Source organism: Podarcis bocagei (assembly GCF_964188305.1).
Source record: "Podarcis bocagei genome assembly, chromosome: 13".
NCBI classification, from domain to species: domain Eukaryota; kingdom Metazoa; phylum Chordata; class Lepidosauria; order Squamata; family Lacertidae; genus Podarcis; species Podarcis bocagei.
Window position 1 is genome coordinate 42,349,456 of NC_138138.1, and position 16,361 is coordinate 42,365,816.

At 44.9% G+C, this 16,361-nt stretch overlaps 1 protein-coding gene across 1 annotated transcript in view; it reads left to right on the forward strand.

Moving 5' to 3' along the window:
• LOC308571817 (uncharacterized protein) overlaps positions 1-16,361 on the forward strand; it is a 51,642-nt gene that overhangs the window by 861 nt on the left and 34,420 nt on the right. The window contains exons 2-5 of the mRNA XM_081167436.1: positions 8,651-9,891; positions 10,441-10,567; positions 11,361-11,474; positions 13,421-14,913. Of these exons, the coding sequence (XP_081023562.1) occupies positions 8,773-9,891; positions 10,441-10,567; positions 11,361-11,474; positions 13,421-14,913 (2,853 nt within the window). The 5' untranslated portion in view covers positions 8,651-8,772. The remainder of the gene's footprint in view (positions 1-8,650; positions 9,892-10,440; positions 10,568-11,360; positions 11,475-13,420; positions 14,914-16,361) is intronic.

Here is a 16,361-nt window from a genome sequence, read left to right on the forward strand (position 1 = left end):
ATCCTCGCCTCCCTCTCTCCCTCCCTGCAACGCCCCCTTGCTCCACTCCGGGCGCGGCTTGGGAAGAGAACCCAGGAGTCCGGTTCCTCGCCTCCCTCCCTCCCTGCAACGCCCCCCTCGCATCGAGCAGGTTCCCAGCCTCGTGGAGGCGGAGGGGAGGTACAGGCGTCGCTGCCTTTTAACCCAAACAGGAGCCCCGCCCCCTTGCTTCCCTCCCACAGCTGGGGAGGGCGGAGGGAACTCAGGCGTCCTGGCATCTCCCTCCCTCCCTCCCTCGGCTTTAACCTATCCATCCCTCCTTCAAGAGAAAGCTTAGGAGTCCTGCTGATACCTCTTGCACGCCCCTCCATTCCTTCCAGCCTCGGGTTCTCCTTCTTCCCACTGGGGTTGGGAGGCAATCCGGCGACCCTCCCCGTTTTGGAGCCCGGCCATTTCACCTTTCACTTTCCTTTCTGACTTGCGAGCCGCTGCAACAGCCTCCCAATAAGGGGGAGATTTACTCACATGCCGACTGCGATGATACTGGGAGAGAATCCCGGCTGAAATCCTGGAGCTGCCAGTCAGTGTCTACAATATTGAGCTTGATGGTCTGCCTGAATAGAAGGCAGTTTCCTGTGTTCCTTTTCTGTGTCTGTAAATTTGTTTATTTGGTTTTCAGACCAAAGTTTTACAATCACATATCCAATATACAACATAAAAACAAGATTCCAAAGAATCTCCTGGATTTCCCTCCTCCCCTTTGTGGATCTTATTGTTAATCATTTCCTCCTGCATCTTTTATGATAATCCAAATCTCTTACATCTCCATTATGTCCAAAAATCACCATTAAACTACAAGAGCTATTCCAATTCTACTTACAGTTTTAACCGTTTGCAATGGTTTGTAAGATAAATTATAAATTTCCCCCATTCCTTATTAAAATTTTGGTCTTCCAAATTTCTGACTCTTCCAGTCATTTTAGCCATTTTGGCATAATCCATCAACTTGATCTGCCATTCTTCTCTGGTAGGGACTTTTATCTTCTTTCCATCTCCGGGCCAGTAACATCCACACATCTGTGGTCGCATACATAGTCTTTTCTCCTCCATTGGGATTTCGGCACCGAAGATTCCTAAAAGAAAGGCTCCAGGTTTTTTAGAAAAAGTTATTTTAAACATTTTTTTTCAACTCATATATCATTTCTCAAAATTCTTTTACTACCTTACATTTCTTTTTCTTTTTTTAATAATGATTTTTTTATTGCTTTTTTTCCAAGGTCAGAATACATCGTCAGTAATACAACAAAAGCGGTTTTACAAAAAAAAAGAAGAAATTATAGAAGAAAATTCACTTTTTCAATTCGATTTTCATGATCAACCGGACTTCCCCACGTCTTCCATCCCCTGCTTTCTTTACAATAAAATAAACAGCAAATTAATACCTTATTTCATATGTTTTTGTGTTTTCATTTAGTTATATAGTCTGCAATTTATACTTTTATAAATCATAACTTAGTTTCCATCCTTTACCAATCTCAGTACTGAAGCATGTTTTTCCCAAAAGCTTAGCAAATTCTCAACATTCATATAACTTGTAGTATTTTTGTAAATAGTCCTTAAATTTTTTCCAGTCCTCTTCCACTACTTCTTCTCCCAGTTCTCGGATTCTGCCTGTCATTTCGGCTAGTTCCATATAGTCCATCAGCTGCGAATGCCATTCTTCCAGGGTGGGTAACTCCTGTGCCTTCCAATATTTGGCCATAAGAATTCTTGCTGCTGTGGTTGCATATAAAAAGAAAGTTCTATCTTTCTTTGACACTCTCTGGTCCACAATGCCCAGGAGGAAGGCCTCTGGTTTCTTATGAAAGGTATACTTAAACACCTTTTTCAACTCATTATAAATCATTTCCCAAAAAGCCTTCACCCTCGGGCATGTCCACCAGAGATGAAAAAATGTCCCTTCAGCCTCCTTACATTTCCAACATTTATTATCAGACAAATGATATATCTTTGCAAGTTTGACTGGGGTCATGTACCACCTGTATACCATTTTCATAATGTTTTCTTTTAAGGCACTACATGCCGTGAATTTCATACCGGTGGTCCACAACCTTTCCCAGTCTTCAGACATAATGTTGTACCCAATGTCTTGTGCCCATTTTATCATAGCTGATTTAACTGTCTCATCTTGAGTGTTCCATTTAAGCAGCAAGTTATACATTCTTGAAAGCACTTTCGTCTTAGGTTCAAGTAGTTCTGTCTCTAATTTTGATTTTTCCACCTGGAAACCAATTTTTTTATCTTTTTTAAAAATCTCTAAGATTTGGGCGTAATGAAACCAATCTCGCACCTTTCCTTTCAATTTTTCAAAACTCTGCAACCTCCAGGTATCACCATCTCTTTCTATTATCTCACAATATTTTACCCAGCCACTCTCCATATTCCGTAGTTTTATGGCCTTAGCCTCCATCGGTGATAACCACCTCGGAGTCTTACTTTCAAGTAAGTCCTTATATTTAGTCCAGACAATGAATAGAGCTTTCCTTACAATATGGTTTTTAAACAGTTTATGAAGCTTTACCTTGTCGTACCACAAATATGCATGCCACCCAAAAGCATTACTATGCCCTTCCAGATCTAGGACATCAGTGTTTTCTAACAAAAACCAGTCCTTCATCCAGCAGAAGGATGCAGCTTCATAATACAATCTTAAGTCCGGCAGGGCAAACCCCCCTCTTTCCTTTGCATCTGTTAATATCTTAAATTTTATTCGGGGCTTTTTGCCCTGCCAGACAAACTTCGAAATATCCCTCTGCCACTTTCCAAAACATTCCACTCTGTCCACGATCTGGAGGGTTTGAAACAAAAACAACATTCTTGGCAATACATTCATCTTAACTGCTGCAATTCTTCCCGACAAGGAAAGTTTCAATCTTGACCAAGTTTCTAAGTCCTTTTTGATTTCCGACCAGCATTTTTCATAATTATCCTTAAATAAATTCAAATTTCTCCCAGTCAAGTTAACCCCCAGGTATTTCACTTTTGTAACCACATTTAATTCTGTTTCCTTCTGGAACCCGTCTATTTCTGTAGGTGTCAAGTTTTTTGCCAAAACCTTGGTTTTTTGTTTGTTCAACTTGAATCCCGCCACCCGACCAAACTCAGAAATTAGTTCTAAAGCTCTTTTTGTGCTGGCTTCTGGCTCCTGTAATGTCAAAACCAAATCGTCTGCAAAGGCCTTCAATTTGTATTGTTTTTCTCCGACCTGTATTCCCTCCACCAGCTGATCCCTCCTAATCAAATTCAGCAACACCTCCAGGACAGAAATAAATAACAAGGGTGATAGGGGGCACCCCTGTCGTGTCCCTTTTTCAATTTTAAACTCCTCTGTCACCACACTGTTTACTATCAATTTAGCCTTTTGTTCTGAATAGATTGCTTCGATACCATTTTGAAACGCCCTTCCCACTCCCATCCCTTCCAAATTTTTCTTCATAAATTTCCAAGATATATTGTCAAAGGCCTTCTCCGCGTCTATAAAAATCAAAGCTGCTTTCGTATTCATATTTGTCTGTAGTAACTCCAAAACATCGATAATATTCCTAGTGTTATCAGACAAATGTCTACCAGGGAGAAAGCCTGCTTGGTCCTTATGAATTACTTCATTCAAAACTTTTTTCAGTCTGTTTGCTAAAATATCAGCAAAAATTTTGTAATCCACATTTAGGAGTGAGATGGGACGATAATTCTTAAGTTGAGTCTTTTCAGATTCCAATTTTGGTATCAGGGTGATGAATGCCTCTTTCCACGATTCTGGTGCCCCCTTCCCTTCCAAAATCTGATTACATACCTCCATTAGTGGCTGTATCAAATATTCCTTCAGTGTCTTATAGTATTTGGAGGTAAGTCCGTCTGGGCCTGGGGATTTGCCTGTTTGCATGTTCTGAATGGCACTTTCAATTTCCTGTTGTGTTATTTTATAGTTCAGGGCTGTTTGTTTGTCTTGTGTTATCTTTTGAAGGCCATGACTTTTTAAGAAATTATTTATTTCAATCTCTGCTTGGGGTCCTTGGGTATAGAGTTTTTTAAAATATCTCTGGAAACACTTTCTAATCTCTTCTGGTTTCTGAATACATTCACCTTCAACCTCCAGATTGGTAACAAAGTTCAATTTTTGTCTCTTTTTCAGCTGCCATGCCAGCAGCTTCCCACATTTGTTTGCCGATTCAAATGATCTTTGTTTCATCTGTTTAATTTTCCATTCAATTTCTTGGTTTATCAATTTCGTATATTGTGTTTGGTAGAATTTTATTTCTCTTAAAACTTCTTTTGATTTTGGATTTAGTCTCAGCTTTTTCTCTCCATCTCTTATTTTGTCCAAAATCTTGTCCTTTTTACCATTCCAGAGTTTTTTCTTAATGGTGTTCTGTTGTATCAGGAACCCTCTCATAACAGCTTTACTCGCGTCCCAGATTATTTTCTTTTCCACCGAGGTATTCAAATTTATTTCAAAATAGTCTTTCAACGTTTTTTGGGCCTTCTTCACGATCTCCTGATCTCTAAACAAGTGGTCATTCATTCTCCATCTGAAGGATCCAGCTGGTGTGAGTCTCAAGTCCATTTTCAAAGCGTTATGGTCGGAGCAAGTTTTGGGGCAGATCTCTATTTTTCTTGTCTTAGGTGCCAGTCCTCTAGATATCCAGATTTGGTCGATTCTTGTCCAAGATAGGTGGGCCTCAGAAAAGAATGTTCCCTCCTTACCTAGAGGGTTCTTTGTCCTCCAGATGTCAATCAAGTCCATATTGTCTGTCAGTTCAAAAAAGGTCTTTGGAAGTCTGCCGTCTTTGTTCAAATTTTGGTTTTGTGACTTATCCATGTAAGTGGAGACTACCCCATTCATATCTCCCATCAAAATGATGTTGGTATAGTCAATGTGGTCCAGCATTATCTCATGCAGCCTCTTATAAAATTCTGATTTCCCATCGTTTGGTGCATATATTCCAACTATCAAAAATTTTTCTCCTTGTGATTGTATTTCAATCGCCAAAATTCTTCCTTGTTCATCTTTAAAAACCAATTTTGGTGCTAGGCTCTCCTTTGCATAGATCACTACTCCTCTTTTTTTAACCTTGTCTGATGAAATAAATTCTTGGCCTAGTCTCTTATTAATTAGCACTCTCCTGTGGAGCCTAGTCACATGTGTTTCTTGAAGGCAAATGACGTCCAATTGTTCTTTTCTCAATATATGAAAGATTTTTTTCCTTTTCTCGGGAGAGTTTGCGCCATGAATATTCCAACTAAGAAGCTGCAGAGACATCCTGGATCAATTTATTTACCAGTAGGGGTGTCTCCTTTGTCTTCTTTATCTGGAGGTGGAACCGGGTTGAGGCCAAACGAAGGAGGTGGCCAAGCTCCTGCTACTCCTTTCCGAAGGTCCTCCCCGTGGTCGTTTAGGAACTTTTCTTGCTCTTCTGCTGTTCTGATTCTTACCTTCCTCCCTTTCAAGGTAAAAGATAATCCTTGAGGGAATTCCCACCTATAGGGGATTGTGTTGTTTCTCAATAGGCTTGCTAGGTCTTTATATGTAGCTCTTAAATCCAACAGCTGTTTTGGTATATCTCTGAAGATTTCTGCCGTCTTTCCCTGAATCACCAATGAATTTTTGAAGTGCAGGCCGAGTATGTTATCTTTTTCTTGCTTGGATCTCAAAATGATCAGGCAATCCCTTGGTTTATCCTTCTTGACCACTCTTCCTAATCTAAAAGCGGTGACAATTTTAAAGTCCTTATCTTCTGCCAATCCCCAGAATTTAGATATTTCTGTTGTCAAAAAGCCAATCAAGTCCTCTTTTTCTGATTCTGGGATATTTCTAAGCCTCAGATTGCTTTCCCTGTTTTTCAATTCTGCCAGGGACAGGTACGCTTGCTGTTCAGTAACCTGTCTACTCAGTGGTCTTACCTCCCCTCTTAATTCCTCTATCCTCTTTTTGTTTTCGTCTGCTTTTGTGTTTACTTCTTCAACTAATTTTCGGTTTTCTGATGTAGTCTTCTCAATATTACCTATTGCCTGTGTATTCTTAGTGACCTGATCTGTCAATTTATCAATAGAAGCTGTCACCTGATCAAATTTAGCAGATTGTTCATCAAATCTAGCTGCTTGTTCATCAGCTTTCTTATTCAATGCTGCCAGTTGGTCCAATATTTCTTTCGAGACAGGATCTAGCCCTCCTGCAGCCATCTCCCCAAGAGGTGGCTGTATATGTTGTCCTTCTTGCAGGCCTGTCACAATTGGAACAGACGATCTGCGTAGCTGCACAGGCAAAGTTGTTTGCAAGAGTTCAGTTTGTTTTGCTTTCTTTCCAGCCCTTGTTTTTGGTGCGCCACTCATTCCACAGCTGTCCCTGAGTCAAGGTCAAATTATAAATCCCATGGGAAACAATCCAAAAGAAGGTAAACATCCAGATATAAAAGCCAGCAGTTCTCAGAGATTAATAATTCTACAATCCAGTAGGGGGAGCTCCCAAAAAAAAAAAAAAGTTAGGAAGGAAGGATGAAAAATTTCCACCATTAAGTTCCCACACACAAGAAAAAAAAAATTAAATAAAGTCCAGAACCGGGGGGGAACCCTCCATTCAATTTTAACTGCAGAGAATAAAAGTTCTTAACCAGGGTGCATGCAACAGTTCCTTTTTTTTTAAAAAAGATACAAGGTAGCCCAATATAACTTTATATACAGTTACCGCAGTCCGATGTTACTTGTATCCAGGCAGACCGATTGCCAGGTTTCGTAACTTTGTAATCCACTGGTAAACAGAAAGAGGAACCACAGTCTTTATCCACTTACAAAGCTGTTATAACTTTTTTTGAGTTTTAAGCAGTCTAGATCGAATTTGCAAAGTAAATTCCAACTTCTTTTAACCTCCTTTCAATGCTTCCGCTTTAGAAAAGTCTTTGCTCGACACTTTAAACAGAGCCGGAAAACTGACTTCCTTTTTAGCGTCTCCCGCTTTCAGCCAAATTTCGCCAGATTAAGTTCAAATAGAGCCTCAAGTTTCTTACTCACGAGTAAGTTGTTTCAGTTCTGTTGTTCAAGGAAGAAAGGTCAGCGCTGATCAGCAGCAGCCGCGCGGCTTCACTTCCGCGGAAAGAGCGATGGATTCACAGCACCGCTACCCCCTCCACGTTCCGATACCCCTTACGGGGTCTCTTCTGCGTTTCCGAGGTCGCTTCTGGTGCCCGCCGAACCCCACGGCCACGGGCTCACTCTGCCCGTGGTTTCTCTAAGTGGGTCGTCGCTGTGCCGCAGCGCACGACCCTTTTCCGCGGAGCCCCTCTTCAGCAGCTGAAGAGGACCGCCATTGCTGAACGCGCCGCCTCCGGAAGTCCTTTTACTACCTTACATTTCTACCACATATGATAAAAGGTGCCTTCTTTTCCCTTACATTTCCAACATACATTCGACCCTGTTTTATACATTTTTGCTAAAAATATTTTTGCTAATTTACTGGGAGTTAAATACCAACAGTTTCTTGTGTTCCTAATCAGACGATGAGTAGTAGCCCCTGCTCCTCTTTTAACAGCAAATGGAATTGGAGCTATTAGCAGGTCTCATAATACTCTTCTGTTCTTCTGCAAACAGTTTCCTAACCTTTGACAGTTCATGACATAGCCCAGGTTCCAGGTTCTTTGCTTCTGCAGATGGAGCAGGCTGCTCAGTGATACAGATCTCCTCTTCCTAATCTGCCCCTTGCATTTGGTGTGTGCCCCTGTGCTTTCCCTGTTTCGTTTGATTGGGCAAATGTTCTAGGACCCTCCAAGCTTAAGTCCCAAACTGGTTGCGTTGATGCTGGAACTAACCACGGGACAGGATTCCATCCCATATCAGTTGCCGCGTAAATAGTGCACCTGTGTAAATTCCTGTGATTTCCTGCCATTTTGGAGCTGGAGTGACCACGGAAAGCCCTTTACACATCATTATGAACTGGAAGCTTTTATTTTTATGCTGTGATTCCTACATTGCAGGGGGGTTGGATAGAGCCTTAGGGTACCTTCCAACTATACGATTTCATGATTCTATGAATAAAAACGACATTCTTACCGAGGGCTTTCTCGGCAGTGGCGCCCACCCTGTGGAACGCCATCCCATCAGATGTCAAGGAAATAAACAACTATCTAACTTTTAGAAGACATCTGAAGGCAGCCCTGTTTGGGGAAGTTTTTAATGTTTGATGGTTTGGGAGCTGCCCTGAGTGGCTGGGGAAATCCAGCCATATGGGCGGGGTATAAATAATAAATTACTATATTTTTCCGTGTATAAGACGCCCCCTATTTTTTGAGCCCAAAATTAAATAATTGCAACATTCCATGTATAAGACAACCCCCGGTTTTAAACTTAAAAAAAAATCGGGGGGAAATATAGTCTGATACACGGAAAAATAACATCATCATCATTATTTTGCAGTGGAAGTCAGACTGGGAAACCAATTTAGTTTTCGACCAGAAGTGCCAACAAATGCAATGATATTGTGTGTTTCTAGTCTCTATTTCTGTAGTGGCAGGTGACTTTTCTGCTTGAGTTCTCTTGTCTTCTGTCTAAGGGTGAAATGTTTAAGTACCCCCCCCCCATATCTATGTTTTTTAACCATATAGCATTTACTTTTTCCGCCTCTCAGCTGCCTGGCTTCCTTCAAACTCGCCACTGTCAGGAGATGGCTGTACATACACCAAATATAAATTGAGGCTCCAGAACGTGGGATAACCGCCACCACCCATCCTTCTGGAAGCCGGCTGAACTATGACCACCAAGGAAGGTGACTCATCAGCTACTTGGGTTCTCCGCTTCCCTTCCCCATTAGAACCAGGGGTCCAAATCAGTGTCGAAATGGAGGAGACCTCGCCTCCCATTGGGACCATCAAGGAGATCCTCAAGCGCTCTCGCTCCCGCAAGGACCGGATGGATCCGCATGAAGCTATTGTGAAGCCTCAGTGTTGGGAAGTCCGGCAACAGGTGATTCTCCCCACTCCAGAAGAGGAGGCATCTAAGGCAGATGCACCTGAGGTGATGCTGGAGCATAAAATTGAGACTTGTGTGGTCTCTTTTGAAAACACCTCTGACCCCAAAGAAGAGAGGGGGACCAAAACGGAAGTGATGGTCGGCCCGGATTGCGTGATTACTATCGAAGAGGAGGAGGTTGACCCTGAAAAGCAGGAGTCGCAAGAACCTGAGTTTGTGTCAGATGATGATGACGTTGAGGGCTGTGTGGTGTCTTCTGAAAAAGGTTCTCAAGAGGAAGAGGAGACCCAGCCTAAGATCATAGATGGAGGGAGCGTTGAGGATTTCGTTGAGTCTCTTGAACACACAGGTCTCCCTAGAGTAGAAAAGGCCACCCAGACCGAACCGACACAGAGGGACAGTGCTGAGAGCTGCGAGGCCTCTATCCAGAAGGCAGCCAACTCCAAAGAGGAAGAGTTAATGGAATCTGAGGTGGCATCTAAGGAGGGTGGCAAGGCAAGTCGGGCTTCTCCAGAGAAACCAGACGACCCTAAAGGAGGAGGAGGAGAAACACAAGAGGCTTGCAACAGCCCAGAACGTCAGGGGGCCACCTTGGGAGAAGGTGGCATCGCCATGGAGACTGCCCGCCAGGGTTTCCGGTGGTTTCGCTACCAGGAAGCCGAGGACCCGCGGAAAGCTTACGGGCAGCTGTGGGAACTTTGCCGCCTTTGGCTGAAGCCGGAGAGCCGCAGCAAGGAGCAGATTCTAGAGCTGCTGGTCCTGGAGCAATTCCTGGCCATTTTGCCTCAGGAAATTCAGAGCTGGGTGTGGCAGCAGCACCCAGAGACGTGTGCGCAGGCCGTGGACCTGGTGCAAAACTTCCTGACAGGCCTTTCTCTGCTTCAGAGACATGGGGAAAAGGTGAGGTACCCCATATAGGGATCGCATGTGGGTTAGCCATGAGGCATGGGGTGGTTTTTTTGGGGGGGAAGAGGGGTTTACCACAGGCATTTTAAAAGCTGTGATCCACTTTTAATGCACGACAAATATAAATGGCCAATAAATGCAGCCTAGGGTTGTGTATTCCGATTCACCTCTGCTTCTCCCTTCACACGATATTAATCATGTGGGGAAAGGAATGCCTGGAGGAGGTCAGATCCCAAGTCATCTCAGGGGAGCCATGAGTACCAAAAATTGGAAAAATCAAGTGATTAAACTCACAAGTGATTAAACTCACAAATATATTTAGGGTTAGTGCAGGGGAGAGACAAAGTAATAATGCCTTTATGGAAAAAAGGAGTTGGTTTATTTCCTATTGGAATGCAGTTTCGCAAACATAAGTTGAATAATTTTGGGGAAAATTTTCTTCATATTTATACTGCTTCTCTGGTTAAAAGTATATATTTATAGTAGTATTTTTTCCTGCTGCGTGCATATGCTTAAAAAAAATTTTTTTTGGCATTGTTTCAGGCACTGGTGACCTTTGAAGAGGTGGGTGTGTATTTTTTTGAGGAAGAATGGAGATTCCTGGATGAAACTCAGAAGCAGATCTACCGGGAGGTCATGCTAGAGAATTATGAGAATGTCCGGTCACTGGGTGAGAATTGAATGTCTGTAGAGTCGTTGGTGAAGGATCTCTGAATCAGCTTGGCTGCTCCATTGTTTACATTCATGGTGGGGAGGTGTTGCCAAGCCTTTGTCCTATCAAAAATGACGAAGTTGTAGCCTTCGGAGGGGCTGCGAGCTCGACTTGACTGCTAAATGTAGTGGTGCTCTCCTTTGGATTACAGTTGATTTATTAACTGCATTCTAAACCACCATCTCAGAGCCATTTACAGATGGGTCATCTGTTGAGTAGAAACAGAGTTATAAATCTTTCATCCTTAGCTGCTCTCTGCATAGATTAACATACTTTACTTCATGGCTTCCTGCTCTGGAACACCATCCAAACGTTCAGGATACAATCAAAAAGGAAAATGCAAATACAAAATTTTAACAACTTTTAATGATATTAAATGTGATTGGCTCGATTTGAAGGACCCTGCAGTGGCATTTAGGCGTCCCAAGGTTATCACAAGTTAACGATTCCGCACTGTGTTTCGTTATCATAGACTGGAATATTTTGTTAATGAATAAAGGTTTACGGATGTAGAGGGAAAAGGGCAAGGAAGGGTTAAGTTGCGTGTGTTTGTCCTGCACCAGCAACTGGTGAAGTCAGAGTGACTCAACAAGCGTGTTAAGAGTGACTCAGCAGAATCTAAAGTGTAAATACACTTGTGTTTGAAGCAAGGTTGCCCTTGGCCCCTGCCTGTTTCTTTTCATTATTATTATTAAAAAATCTGTTCTTCTTTAAAATATTTTTTATTTTGTTTCTCTTCTCCACTTTGCAGGATTTCCAACTCACAAACCAGATCTGATCTCCAAGATGGAAAGTAGCAAGACCCCGGTTCCATGTTTCCAAGATCTCCAGGAGTCAAAAAAAGGAGTCCCACCAAGAGACGCTGGTGAGAAAACAACTGCCCTTGATGTTACTGGTTTTTATTCTGCATTCAGATTTGAAAGCTTTCACTTCTGTTTATTTGGACACAGCTTATAGTGTTGTCCAAACTCAGTAAACCATGGTTAATCTTAACCATGGTTTGTTAGAAACAAGCTAAGCTTAAGTCATGCATTATAACTCTGGTTTCTTTCAACAAAACACAGTTGTATTCAGAAGGTGGTGGACTCTCCTTCATTAGAGGCTAGACTGGTTATCAGGGAGGTTGTAGCAGAGGCCAGATGGCCAACCTATCAGGGAGGTTGTAGCAGTGGCTCTCCTGCATCTGCAGGAGGTTGGGCTAGATGACATTCGAGGCCCCTCTCAACTCTAAGATTCTATGAAGCAACTCCTCTCAAGTCCTAAACATCGATTCTGAGAAAGATACAAGTGCTTGAGAACCCGTTTGTCAGGAAGACGTACGACTTGCCTTCATAATGGGTCCCATAAGGGGTGCACATTACAACACTGCAGTGCAGACTTTGGCCATTGTGGTGTAGTGGTTAAGAGCGGTGGACTCGTAATCTGGTGAACTGGGTTCAATTCCCTGCTCCTCCACATGCAGCTGCTGGGTGACCTTGGGCCAGTCACACTTCTGTGAAGTCTCTCAGACCCACTCACCTCACAGAGTGTTTGTTGTGGGGGAGGAAGGGAAAGGAGAATGTTAGCCGCTTTGAGACTCCTTCGGGTAGTGATAAAGCAGGATATCAAATCAAAATTATTCTTCTTCTTCTTCTTCTTCTTCTTCTTCTTCTTCTTCTTCTTCTTCTTCTTCTTCGGCTCCCCTGACCCTAGTGGAGATGCTGGAGGAGGTTTGAGAGCTGGCCAGGAACCCACAGGGCTAGTGTGCTGGCTTATGCCCTGGGGCAGGGACATTTAAATTCAATTACTCTTTAGGATCATTGGTGGTGTTGAAATCTGCTGGGGAGTAAGGAGCATTTTCCTTCTCTTCCCCCGAGGCCTCAACTTCCAGGTAGGGCTAAACCCAGACAAACATCTACCTTACAAAGTCATGGGGGACACGGGGACAAATAGAAGAAGACGCCTTCACCCCGGTTTGGTTCCCCTTTATCACATACACAGCCCAACAAGACAAGAATAAGAATCCCCCCAACAGCATACGAATCAATCTGGATAACCTGATTAAAAAATATACACTCACACCCCACTCACACACAAAAACAAATCTCACTACAGCCAGCCAAAGACAACCAGCCACACCCTCAGCCACATGCAACCTCTCTCACCACCAAGGAAATAACAAGTGAATAGTATGAGAACCCATACAAGTAACGCTGGCACAAAAACCCACACATACACTAAGTAGAAGAATAGAAGCATAACGACCCCACCCCACCCCACTTTCCACTCCCCCTCCCCCTCTTCCCCTCTTTTTCTTCTTCCTGATTGTTTAAACCAATTCATAAACCAAGAACTTATGCATTTACCACTAATAATGAAACCTATGTTGTAGATATTTTCCTGCATTTATTATGCTATTTTTGTGATACACAAGTGACATGAGAAAACTTGTATTTGTATAACATTATTTGTTATTATTTGTATAACATTATTCCTGCTTATAAAATCCAATTAAAAAAATTAAAAAAAACCAATAAAAAATTAAAAAATAAAGTCGTGGGGGAAAGAAGGCACACTCTCTTTGAACTTAGCTTTGTACTTAGTTTTTCACACATGGCGCCTCCAGTTTGGCTTTATTTTTGTTAAGTAAATCATGACACAGTGTCATGTGTCTCGTGTTGTTGTAATGACCTAATTTTAAGACCTGCTACGGAACAGGTGATTTGTTATAAGGTCCTGATAAGTAAAACCACAGAATTCAAAGAGGGTTTACTTCCTTTTTCCTATGACTGCATAATCCTTCCCCATCCTTCTCTTTCTTCCCTTTTCCAGAAGATGCTGAGCTTTCAAGCAAGTCTGACTGTGAGGAGCTGTTGACCTGGAAGGAAGAGAAAGCAGCGGACAGCCCTCCGGTTGTGCCGAGAACCAGAAGTGGTCTCAGAAGCGGTCTCAGAAGCGCGGACAGGGCTGTCGAAAGCAGCCCTCCCAGCACGGACAGCAGCAGCAGGCCCCGCTGGCTTCAGACGGAACCACGATTCACGTGCCCCGACTGCGGCAAGACGTTCCCTTGGCAATCCGCTTTGGCTCGGCACCAGCTCTCGCACGCTAGGGACAAGCCGTACCGGTGCTCAAACTGCCCCAAGAGCTTCGCCCAGCGCTCAAAGCTGGCCCAGCACCACTGCCTCCACCCCGGGGACCCCTCCTGCAAGTGCCCCGAGTGCGGGAAGCGCTTCTGTGACCGCCACAAGCTGGCCCGCCACCTGAAGACCCACTCGGGCGAGCGGCCATACCGCTGCGACGTGTGCGGGCGCAGCTTCTGCCTCAGCTCCAACCTGCAGCAGCACCGCTGCGTGCACACGGGCGAGCGCCCCCACAGCTGCCCCGAGTGCGGGAGAGGCTTCAGCCGACGCTCCAACCTCATCCAGCACCTCCGGGTGCATCAGCTGCAGTGGCGGCAGCAAGGAGGGACTGGCGGGGTACTCCGCGCGGGAGACGCCGAGCTCAGACCGGGCTCGGACCTTTGCGAGGAGGAATGGGAATACGAGTGGATCGCAGACGGGCAGGGTGGCGAGCAGGCAGATGACGCGCTCCCTGCTGGAAATAGTGAGGCCAACCCAAGCTTGGAGCTCCAGCAGGAGGACAAGGAGATCCTAGAGCTCCGTGTTGGGGATTCTGAGCATGGGTGGGAAGCGGAGCTCCACAGCGGCAAAATTATGGAGCACCGGCCTGGGATCCCTGGGGACCAGCGGAGCTTGCAGCTGCGTGCTGGAAACTGCGAGAGCGAGGAAATAGTGGAGCTGCGCGTAGGGGATGGTGAGGAGCACAGATGGATTGAGGAGGAGGAAGATGCCGATTGTCTTCTTGTCAGCGATGGAGGGCCCCTCTGCTCTGACAGCCGGGAGAGCTATCCCTGTCTGGAGCCCGCCAACCAAACCTCGCTGGAAGGCAGCGAGGTCCCCCAGTGCAATGACTGCGGGCGGACGTTCACCTGCAACTCCAGCCTTTCCCGCCACCAGCGGATCCATGCCACGCAGCACCACCACCCGCTGCCCAGCCTGCTGGCCCTGCACCAGCTCACGCACACCTTGGGGCAGCCCCACGCCTGCCCCGACTGCCCCAAGAGCTTCAGCCACCGATCCAAGCTGCTGCGCCACCAGACCGTGCACACGGGCAAGCGCTCTTTCCAGTGCAGCGAGTGTGGGAAAAACTACAAGGACCGTTCGACGCTCCGCCGGCACCAGCGCTTCCACAGCAAGCCGGAGGCCTTGGGCCTGGCTCCCGTGTGGGATGCCTCTCCTTACTCCCGTGACCCCGTGGTGATGGTTTTATGAGCGGGAACGCCATGCAAATTCCACTGTGGGAAGCGACCGCTTTCTGATGGGACCCTGGGACCCTAGATTTTGATGAGCCGCTTTTGCATTAGCTGGTTGAACAGTTTGTTCTGACCATGATCTTGAGGGCGGTGACTGCTGGAAAATTCCAGCTTGGAGTTATTTGGAGAAAGGGTTGGGAAAAGAAGGGGTGCACGCCATTGCGGATGGGCGGCTGTGAGCCCAGAGATCCAAATAGCCCCCGCTTGCAAATATTCAGGGTTGTAGCTTACTCTTAAAGGTTTGTTCAAGCCTACATCCAGAAAGGGGACTTGGGATTTCAAGGGGAGCCATATGGGGGGCGCTTACAGTCTTTAGGTTTCTGCTCGGTGCCCTAGGGCACCTCAAACAATGAGTGTTATAGACAGATAAAAGCTTAGAACAACCCAAGGGACAAGCTAGCACTTCCCACTTGCTGGAACAAAGCAACTTCCTGGTGCCGGTCACTTTGGAACAGGTATTCAGGAGCTAGAGCAGGCATAGGCAAACTCAGCCCTCCAGATGTTTTGGGACTACAACTCCCATCACCCCTGACCACTGGTCCTGTTAGCTAGGGATGATGGGAGTTGTAGTCTCAAAACATCTGGAGGGCCGAGTTTGCCTTGCCTGAGCTAGAAGGTTCATCTCCAGGGCCACAACCATGGTCCCCATCCTAAGGACCAATGACATGGCAAGCCTGTTTCTGGACTGTACCATATTGGCCTGCAAGATGCTTGTGTGTGTTTAAATCTTTCAGTATTTGGTGGAGGCGAATCTCTTGCACACAGAAAGCCAGCAGGGTGGAGGGCTGGGGGCGGGGAGCATTGTTTTAGAACCTTTCTCCCTGACATGCCGGGGAATTGTGTTATTTTACTCCCTACAGGGAGCTGTGTAACTCTTCCAGCAGTCTGAAGTGGTACAGCCCAGAAACAGAACTCCCAAACTTAAGAGTTCTTAAGGGTTCAGGATCAACACAATGCCTCTTTTATTGGAGGTTCAACCAGTCACTTCCTGGCTGTAATTTTTCACCCTCCAGTTTACCTCCAAGGCTCTCTCCTCAGTTCTCAAGCATGGTCCGTTGCAGTGACTTGGTTGAGAGATGGCTAATGGCAGCGTCTTGTACATGTTAAGTTTTTTTATCTGCTGTGAACTCTCCTCCGTGGTTTTCCATTGGGCAGGGAAGGTGGCAATACCTACTGGGAGATTCAGCATCATGGGGAGAGTTTTGCGCTGCTTGATTGTACATTTGGAAAATAAAATATATTTTTCTTTTTTGTTTCCATAGTTTTCCTGGCTTAATCCATTGAACTATTTTTATTTTTTTGATCTGTAACACATACAACCCCCTTCCATCTGGTGCCCAAAGCGATGAAAGTGTTACTCTTCCATTTCTGGCAGCACAGAGTTCCAATCATAACCTTTAG